We start from the raw sequence: 10388 nt of genomic DNA, 5'->3' as shown, positions 1-10388 counted from the left end.
AAAAAAAAAAAAAAAAAAAAAAAAAAAAAAAAAAAAAGTCCCACCTCTTAACACCGTCACAATGGGAATTAAATTTCAACATGAGTTTCGGAGAGAACATTCAAACCAAACTAGGAAGGAAAATCTGTGATGTTTGAGAATCACTGCTCCAAAGCTGTGGTTGGATGGAGACGCTTTCAGGGGATCTCAGACAGCCCTGAGAGAGCCTCCCTTTTCCAATTACAAATGTATTTATGCAAGACCAGATTTTCTTCAGGTGCTTCAACTACATTTCTCAACAGATTGTAGAAACAGGTATGACAAATAAGACGTCTTCTTTAAAGCTAGGCATTAAAGATATTTTCAAAACTAAAACAATTCCACTCTTCTAAAATTTTTTTTTTTTTTTTTAGATGGAGTTTCACTGTCTCTAGGCTGGAGTGCAATGGCACCATCTCAGCTCACTGCAACCTCCACCTCCCAGGTTTCAAGTGATTCTCCTGCCTCAGCCTCCCGAGTAGCTGGGATTACAGGTATGTGCCATTACGCCCGGCTAAATTTTGTATTTTTAGTAGAGACAGGGTTTCACCATGTTGGCCAGGCTGGTCTCGAACTCCTGACCTCAGACGATCTGCCCGCCTTGGTCTCCCAAAGAGCTGGGATTACAGGGGTGAGCCACCGCGCCCGGCCTAAATATTTTTTAGAAAATAATGGTCTTTTCATTTATTTTTATTTTTTTATTTTTTGAGATGGAGTTTCGCTCAGTCGCCCAGGCTGGAGTGCAGTGACACGATCTCGGCTCACAGCAACCTCCACCGTCCGGGTTCAAGCGATTCTCCTGCCTCAGCCTCCCAAGTAGCTGAGAGTACAGGCGCCCGCCACCACACCCGGCTAATTTTTTGTATTTTGGTAGAGACGGGGTTTCACTGTGTTGCCCAGGCTGGTCGCAAACTCAGGAGCTCAGGCAATCCGCCCGCCTTGGCCTCCCAAAGTGCTGGGATTACAGGCGTGAGCCACCGCGCCCGGCCAAAAAAAATGGTCATTTAAAGCTTAAAAAAGCTATTTGTTAACATGGATATTATTTTTAAATGAATTAACTTAAAAACTTTATTACCGTATTAGTAAGAATACAGTAAATATCAATAGCTGTACCCCACGTAAACAAAAGCTCTTTGGCGTCTTCAACAATTTTTAAGAGGGTAAAGGGGTTTGGGATGAAACAACTGGAGTATAGCTGCTCAGTAAGAAACAAACGGCTTCAGGCCTGACTCGCGCAGCCAGAGGCCCTTCCCCAGGAAGCTCCAGTCACCGCCCAACCCATCGGCACCAGCACCCACACCCGAACGCAGGACGCCCGCCCCCCGGTAAGAATCCTGGCAAATAACAGATATTGACGAAATGGCCTGGCTTGTATACCATACACACCCGGGAGAGGCTAGGTTCACTGGGCAAGCGAAAACTAGGTCACAGAAGGAAAAGAGTGTCTTCAGCGAATCTTTGCGACACTGTCGTGTTTCGGTGGTTCCGTGCCGTAAAGAGAGGCCGGGAGCTGCCCCTAGCCGAGGCAGCAGCGGACGTGAGCGACAATGGCGGATATGGAGGATCTCTTCGGGAGCGACGCCGACAGCGAAGCTGAGCGTAAAGGTGGGTTCACTGGGCTTCGGAGGATGGGTAGGTGGCAGGCCTTCCGCTGTAGGAGCCGGACAACCGTGGAGGCTCCGGCGCCGCGGGCAAGAGGTGGCGGTTCCTCCACTCCTGCCTCAGCGCCCCCTGCACTCCCGGAGGTGCCATTCTCTTCCGGCGGGCGGGATGGAGAGTCAGACACAGTCTGCGCCTCGAGGCTGTGGGTGTCGGTGGAGTTGATGGTGCCTGGGAGCTTGTAGAGCGAAGTGGGCGCAGGGCAGTGGTGGAGGTGCAGGCGAGCCTGCGCAGCGCGGGTAGGAACGTTGGAGTCCTGTTCCGCCTTGCCTTGCACAGGCCAGCGCAGAGTAAGGACTGTTTGTGAATGAATGGAAATGAATGCAGGAATATGGGATGGGGTAGGCGAATTTACAGAGGGCCTCAGAATGCCCTCTTGAATGAAACCAGAGCATGGTGTGATAGGGTGCTTGAGATGTCTGGATGAGGGGTCTGGGACGGATAATGGGATGGGGTTACAGATAGATGTTTCACATTGGAGAGTATATGTTCTCTAAGAGCTTGTACAGAAACTACAGAATTTCCGGAGTCTGTGATGTGAGATTGGGGAGTGCATGGGGTCTGTGTGCGGAGAGGAGGAATGAAGGATTTGTTGATGAAATGAATGAATTAGTGTATGTGCATGGTGCATGGAAGTATTTCTGGCACAGGATTGTGGGTGTTTTTTTAAAGTTTACTTTTTTAGAGACAGGATCTCACTTTGTTGTTCAGGTTGGCCTTGAACTTCTGGGCTCAGGCGATCCTTCTGCCTCAACCTTCAAGTAATTGAGACTACGGGCACTTGAAATATGAATAGGAGCTATTTGAAGTGAGAAAGAACCCAAGACCAAGTTCAGAATTCTTGCAACCCTCTAGGCTCCAAGTAGTGTATCTGTGTACCTTTTTTCCTTAGTAAAATGCGTTGTTCGGTGGTTCTTTTTTTTCCTCCTCTATTTTCTCCAACTCCAATTTATTCATCATTTCTAGAGTGTAGTGAAGGCAGCACTAGGTGGAGGTACAGAGAACTAAATTCTAGTGTGAAGGCTTTACAGGGATGGGTATCCAGGAGATGCTAGTCAGGATAAATATGGAAATATAGAGCTCCGTATACTAACTTTTGTTCCACTACCTTTGCTCATGTTTTCATTTTTTCCTCATTTTTACTTGTGTATATCCCATTCACGCTTCAAGGTACAGTTCTATGTGAACTCTCCCATGGCTAATTTCCATGAAGTTATGAATTAATTTGATAAGTATTGATCCCCTATTGTGTTCCAGCTGTTTTGCTAGATTTTGACGGCACAATGAAAAGATGATCCCCTTACCTCCCAGCTTACATCAGTGCTTAATACATAATTGATTAACTGGATGAGTAGAAACAATAGTTTCATAAGGTGTACCCTGCAGTGCTGTCGCATTGCAAACTCGGTGTTTAGGGAGGTGAGGAGCGGAGCTGGTTGCGTCTCTGGGCTTCATGTTTTACCTTCTTGTAAGTCCGTTGAGACTTTCTTCCAGAATTTACTTCCAAATCTGGTATGCTATCCTTGAAGATTGCTGTTGGTCCTGAAGATTGTATGGATATGATTCCTTTTATGCCTAGCATATTTCATTATCTCCCTGGTCTGTGGGAGTTGTGGAAAATAACTACATCCGATAACTCTTGTTTTTTTAGATGGAGTCTTGCTCTGTCGCCCAGACTGGGGTGCAGTGACCCGATCTTGGCCCACTGCAAGCTCCACTTCCTGGGTTCATGCCATTCTCCTGCCTCAGCCTCCTGAGTAGCTGGGACTACAGGCGCTGGCCACCACGCCTGGCTAATTTTTTTTTTTTTTTTTGTATTTTTAGTAGAGATAGGGTTTCACCATGATAGCCAGGATGGTCTCGATCTGACCTTGTGATCCGCCTGCCTCGGCCTCCCAGAGTGCTGGGATTACAGGCGTGAGCCACTGTGCCCAGACTACATCCGATAACTCTTATTTTAACAATGAGTAGAACTTCTACCTAGGTCTGGCATGCTGCTTCCATGTATAAATATGCCAGTTCTTAATTTCTTTCAACAATGTTTTATAGTTTTCATTGTGTAAGTCCTGCACTTCTTAGGTTAAATTTATTACTAAGTATTTTATTCTACTGGATACTATTGGAAGTGGAATGGTTTTCTTTTTCTTTTCTTTTTTTCTTTTCTTTTTTGAGGAGTTTCGCTTGTTGCCCAGGCTGGAGTGCAATGGCGCGATCTCGGCTTACTGCAACCTCTGCCTCCCAGGTTCAAGCAGTTCTCCTGCCTCAGCCTTCCGAGTAGCTGGGATTACAGGCACCCACTACCATGCTCAGCTAATTTTTGTATTTTTAGTAGAGACGGAGTTTCTCCATGTTGGCCAAGCTGGTCTCAAACTCTCGACCGCAGGTGATCAGCCTGCCTCAGCCTCCCAGAGTGCTGGGATTACAGGCGTGAGCCACCGCGCCCGGCTGCAAGTGGAATGGTTTTCTTAATTTCATTTTGAATTATTTAATGCTAGTGTATGGAAATACAACTGATTTTTGTATGTTGATCTTATATTCTGCAACCTTGCTGAATGTATGAGCTGTAATCTACTTTTTTGTGTGTGTGCGTGTATTCTTTAGGATTTTCTATATATAAGATCATGTTGGCTGGGTGCAATGGCTCACACCTGTAATCCCAGCACTTTGGGAGGCCAGGACAGGAAGACCACTTGAACCAGGAGTTCAGGGCTGCAGTGAGCTATGATTGTACCAGTACATTCCTGCCTGAGCAACAGAGCAAGACCCTGTCTCTTAAAAAAAGTCTTGGGAGGTGGAGGCGGGTGGATCACTTGAGGTCAGGAGTTTGAGACCATCCTGGCCAACATGGCAAAATCCCGTCTCTAATAAAAAGACAAAAGTTAGCCAGGTGTGGTGGCACACGCCTGTCATCCCAGCTATTTGGGAGGTTGAGGTACAAGAATCACTTTAACCGGGGAGGCAGAGGTTGCAGTGAGCTGAGATCACACGACTGCACTCCAGTCTGGGTGACAGAGGAAGACCCTGTCTCAAAAAAAAAAAAAAACGTATCTATGAAAGAGACAGTTTTACTTCCTTTCCAATTGGTATGCTTTTAATTTCTTTTTCTTGCCTAATTGCCACAGCTAGAACTTTGTGTAAAATGTTGAATAGGAGTGGTGACAGCAGACATCATTGTGTTGTCTCTGATCTTCGGAAGAAACCATCTAGGGTTTCACCGTTACATATGATGTTATCTGTGGGGTTTTTGTTGTAGATGCTTTTGATCAGGTTGAGGAAGTTCACTCCTGTTCCTAGTTTGTTGAATGGCATCAAGAGAAGGTGTTGGATATCAGATGCTTTTTCTGCGTTGATGATCACATGATTTTTTCTTTGTTCTTTATATGGTGTTTCGCTTTGATTCATGTTTAGATGTTGAACTACCCTTGTAATACTAGGATAAATCCCACTTGGTCATGATGTATATTCTGTTTTTTTTTTTCTCTCTCTCTTTTTTGAGACAGGCTCTTGCTCTGTTGCCCAGGCTGGAGTGCAGTGGTGCAACCTCAGCTCACTGCACCCTCTACCTCCAAGACTCAAGCCATCCTCACACCTCAGCCTCCTGAGTAACTGGGACTACAGGCACATGCCACCACACCTGGCTAATTTTTGTAATTTTAGTGGAGGTGGGATGTTGCTATTTTGGCCACACTGGTCTTGAACTTCTGGGCTCAAGTGGTCTGCCCACCTCAGCCTCCCAAAGTGCTGGGATTACAGATGTGAGCCACCTCACCCAGCTTGGTATATATTCTTTTAATATGCTTTAGGGTTTGATTTGGGAGTATTTTTTTAAGTGTTTTTTTTCATCTCTATTTTGGTGGATAATTTGTCTGTAGTTTTCTTGTGATGTCTTGTTCTGGCTTTGGTAGAAGGGTAATATTGACCTCATAGAATAAGTTAGGAAGTGTTCCTTCACTTCAGTTGTTTGGCAGAGTTTGAGAAGGATAGGTGTTAAATCTTTTAAAAACATTCAGTAGGATTTACCAGTGAAGGCATCTGGTCTTGGGCTTTTCTTTGGTGGAAAATTTCCCATTACTGATTCAAACTCTTGGTTATAGGTCTATTCAGATTTTCTATTCCATTTTTAATCAGTTTTGATAATTTGTGTGTTTCTAGGAATTGATCAGTTTCATCGAAGTTGTCTAATTTGTTAGTATATCGTAGTTTATAGTATTCTCTTATAATTCTTATTATTCCTGTAAAGTTGGTAGTAATGTCCTCACTTTGATTCTTGATTTTAGTAATTTTAGTTTTCTTTTTTTTCTTTGTTAGTCTAGCCAAAGCCTTATCTCTTTTTTGATGTTTTCAAAGAACAAACTTTTGGTTTAATTAATTTTCTTGTTTTTCCATTCTCTACTTCATTTATCATTGCTCTAATTTTTTTTTTTTTTTTTGAGATGGAGTTTCGCTCTGTTGCCCAGGCTGGAGTGCAACGGCATGATCTTGCCTCACTGCAACCTCCACTTCCTGGGTTCAAGTGATTCTCCCGCCTCAGCCTCCTGAGTAGCTGGGATTATAGGTGGCCGCCACCACACCTGGCTAATTTTTATATTTTTGTAGAGATGGGGTTTCAGCATGTAGGCCAGGCTGGTCTTGAACTCCTGACCTCAGGTGATCCACCCGCCTCTGCCTCCCGAAGTGCTGGGGATTACAGGCGTGAGCCACCGTACCTGGCCTCTAATTTATTATTTCCCTCTTTCTGCTTGTTTTGGGTTTAGTTTTCTTTTTAGTTTATTAGTTTTCTTTTTCTGATTCCTTAAAGTGAATGAATGGTTAGGTTATTGACTTTTTTTTTTTAAACAAAGATTTTTACAGATATATATGTGTGTGTGTATATATATATTTTTTGTTTGTTTGTTTTTGAGATGGTGTTTCACTCTGTCACCCAGGCTGGAATGCAACTGGCATGATCTCGGCTCATTGCAACCCCCGCTTCCCGGGTTCAAGCAATTCTCCCGCCTCAGCCTCCTGAGTAGCTGGGACTACAGGCACATGCCACTACACCTGGCTAATTTTTGTATTTTTCGTAGAGATGAGATTTCACTATGTTGGCCAGGCTGGTCCCGGACTCCTGACCTTGTGATCCACCTATCTTGGCCTCCCAAAGTGCACTGGGATTACAGGCATGAGCCACCATGCTCGGCCTAATTTTTTGAGCACCTTGAGGACTGTTTTCATTGTATCCTTAAGTTTTTCTCCCCCAGCCTCTGGGAGCACAGAACATGTTTCCTTACGTATTGGTATGCTGTGTTTTCTTTTTTCTTTTTTTTTTTTGATATGAAGTCTCGCTCTTGTCCCCAAGGCTGGAGTGCAGTGGCACCATCTCGGCTCACTGCAACTTCCACCTCCCAGGTTCAAGTGATTCTCGTGCCTCCGCCTCCTGAGTAGCTGGGACCACAGGCGTGTGCCACCACACCCAGCTCATTTTTTTGTTTTTTAGTAGAGACTGGGGCTTCACCATGCTGGCCACGCTGGTCTCAAACTCCTGACCTCATTGTATCCACCCGTCTCAGCCTCCCAAAGTGCTGGAATTACAGGCATGAGCCACCGTGCCTGGCCTGTGTTTTCATTTTTGTCTCAAAATATTTCCTAATTTTCTTTGCGATTTCTTTATTTTTTTATTTTTTGAGACAGAGTCTTTCTCTGTTTGCCCAGGCTGGAGTGCAATGGCGCGATCTTGGCACACTGAAGCCTCAACCTCCCTGGCTTAGGTGATTCTCCCACCTCAGCCTCCTGAGTAGCTGGGACTACAAGTGCATGCCACTGTGCCTGGCTATGTTTTTTCTTTTCTTTCCTTTTCTTTTTTTTTGGCATTTTTAGTAAAGATAGGGTTTTGCCATTTTGCCCAGACTGGTCTCAAACTGCTAGACTCAGGCAATCTGCCCCCTTCAGCCTCCCAAAGTCCTGGGATTATAGGTGTGAGCCACTGCACCTGGCCCTCCATGTGATTTCTATGAGTCCTTAGTTGTTTTAAAGTGTGTTGTTTAATTTCCCCAAGTTTATGAATTTTCAGATTTCTTTTGTTACTGATTTCTAATTTTAATTCACTTGTGGTCAGAGAATGTATTTTGTATGATTTCAGTTTTTAAAAATGTTTGAGACTTGTTTTGTATCTTAGCATGGTCTCTCCTGGAGAATGTTCCATATGCACTTGGGAAGATGCTATTGTTGGATGCAGCGTCCTATTGATTGTCTATTATGTCTGATTGGTTTATAGTGTTGCTCAAGTCCTGTGTTTATTGATCTTTAATCTAGCAGTTCTATCCATTATTTTATTTTATTTTATTTTTTTGAGACAGGTTCTTGCTCTGTCACCCAGGCTGGAGTGCAGTGGCGCGATCTTGGCTCACTGCAACCTCCGCCTCCCAGGTTCAAGTGATTCTCTTGCCTCAGCCTCCCTAGTAGCTGGGATTACAATAGGCACGTGCATTTTTAGTAGAGACAAGGTTTCACCATGTTGGCCATGCTAGTCTTGAACTCCTAACCTCAAGTGATCTGCCCACTTCGGCCTCCCAAAGTGCTGGGATTACAGGTATGAGCCATCATGCCTGGCCAGTTCTATCCATCATTGAAGTCTCTGACTGTTATGTTGAACTGTCTATGTTTCCCTTCAGTTCTCTTGGTTTTGTTTTTAGGTGCATATGTGTTTATAATTATTATATCTTCATGATGGATTTAATGATCCTTTGTCTTTTGTAACAATTTCTGTTATAAAATCTGTTTTGTCTAATATTAGTATACGTACTACAGCTCTCTTTTGATTACTGTTTACGTGTAATATCTTTCTGTCCTTTTGCTTTCAACCTGTTTGTGTATTTGGTTCTAAAGTGAGTCTCTTGTAGACAACATATATCTAGTTGTTATTTTCATCACCCCCAAATAAAACACTGTACTCATAAAGCATTTACTCCCCGTATGCTCCTTCCTCCAACCCCTGTCTGCTGTTGTTTCTGTACTTCTCTGTTCTGGGAATTTCATACAAATTGAATCACACATTGTGGTCTTTTGTGTCCGGCTTCTTTTACTTAGCATACATTGTGGCTTGTATCAGTACTTCATTCATTTTTAATGACTTAATAATATTCCATTGAATGTATATATCCTAAATTTGTTAATCCATTTATCTGTTGATGGACTTTGGGTTGTTTGAATTGTGCTACTGTAAACATTCCTGGTTCAGGCAGGCAGATTTGCCTGAGCTCAGGAGTTGAAGACCAGCCTGGGCAACACGGTGAAACTCTGTCTCTACTGAAAATACAAAACATTAGCCAGGTGTGGTGGTGCATGCCTGTAGTCCCAGGCACTCAGGAGGCTGAGGCATGAGAATCACTTGAACCCAGGAGACAGAGGTTGGAAGTGAGCTTAGATTGTGCCACTTTACTTCAACCTGGGTGATAAAGTGAGACTCTGTCTCCAAAAAAATAAACAAATAAATTCATGTACATATTTGGGTGCCTGTTTTTAATTTTGGGAGGAGGGTATTATGTAGGAGTGCAGAGTCATATGGTAAATCTTTAATATTTTGAGGAGCAGCCAAACTGTTTTCCATAGTGGTTGAGCCATTTTACATTACCACCAGCAATGCACCAGGGTTCCCTTTCCCCACATCTTTGCCAACAGTTATTTTAAGTTTTTATTTCTTTCTAAAATAGCCATCCTTGATGTTATCAAGTGGTGTCTCATTGTGGTTTCACTTTACACTTTGCTGAAGGCTAATGATGTTGAACATCTTTTTTTTTTTATTTTGACGGAGTCTCAGTCTGTCGCCGAGTAGCTGGGATTACAGGCACCCGCCACCATACCCTGCTAAGTTTTGTATTTTAAGTAGAGATGGGGTTTTGTCATGTTGGCCAGGCTGGTCCCAAACTCCTGACCTCAGGTGATCTGCCTGCCTGGGCCTCTCAAAGTGCTAGGTTCAAGCAGTTCTCCTGCCTTAGCCTCCCGGGTTCAAGCGATTCTCCTCCCTTAGCCTCCCGAATAGTTGGGATTACAGGCACCTGCCACCACACCCAGCTAATTTTTGTATTTTTAGTAGACATGAGGTTTTGCCATTTTGGCCAGGCTGGTCGCAAACTCCTGACCTCAGGTGATCCGCCTGCCTTGGCCTGTCACAGTGCTGGGATTACAGGTGTGAGCCACTGCGTCCAACCGTTGAACATCTTTTCATGTAGTTATTGGCCATTTGTGTAACTTTGTTTGGAGAAATGTCTATTCAAGTCCTCTATTTTTAAAAATTGGTTTTAGGCCAGGCATGGTGGCTCACTCCTGTAATCCCAGCGCTTTGGGAGGCTGAGGTGGGTGGATCACCTGAGGTCAGGAGTTTGAGACCAGCCTGGCCAACATGGTGAAACCCCGTCTCTACTAAAAATACAAAAGAAATTAGCCAGGTGTAGTGGTGTGTGCCCATAAACTCGGGAGCTGAGGCGGGAGAATCTCTTGAGGGAGGCAGAGGTTGCAGTGAGCCAAGATTGCACCACTGTACTCCAGCCTGAAGGATACAGAGAGACTCAGTCTCCAAGAAAACAAACAAAAAACACAAAAAAATTGGCTTTATTGTTGAGTTATAAATGTTCTTTGTATATTTTGGGTAGTAGACACTTATCAGATACATGGTTTGCAAATATTTTCTTCCATTCTGTAGGTTGTTTTTTTCACTTTTTTTTTTTTTTTTTTTT

The 10388-nt window shown here is 43.8% G+C and overlaps 1 protein-coding gene across 4 annotated transcripts in view; it reads left to right on the top strand.

The window, feature by feature from the left end:
- The first annotated feature begins 1164 nt into the window (after positions 1-1164).
- The window catches only part of LEO1 (LEO1 component of Paf1/RNA polymerase II complex), a 50145-nt gene continuing 40921 nt past the window's right edge, over positions 1165-10388 (top strand). For 3 of the 4 annotated variants that reach the window (XR_001888017.1, XM_017886148.1, XM_017886147.1), the window contains exon 1: positions 1510-1623. Coding sequence is in view for 3 of the 4 variants with exons in the window: in XM_017886148.1 (XP_017741637.1) it covers positions 1566-1623 (58 nt within the window). In the remaining variant the exon portion in view is untranslated. Of the gene's footprint in view, positions 1624-10388 lie in introns of all 4 variants that reach the window. The other variant, XM_017886146.1, reaches the window with a different exon arrangement.

Source organism: Rhinopithecus bieti, unplaced genomic scaffold (assembly GCF_001698545.2).
Source record: "Rhinopithecus bieti isolate Rb0 unplaced genomic scaffold, ASM169854v2 scaffold_14454, whole genome shotgun sequence".
NCBI classification, from domain to species: Eukaryota; Metazoa; Chordata; class Mammalia; order Primates; family Cercopithecidae; genus Rhinopithecus; species Rhinopithecus bieti.
This window is presented reverse-complemented; position numbering and strand designations above follow the sequence as displayed.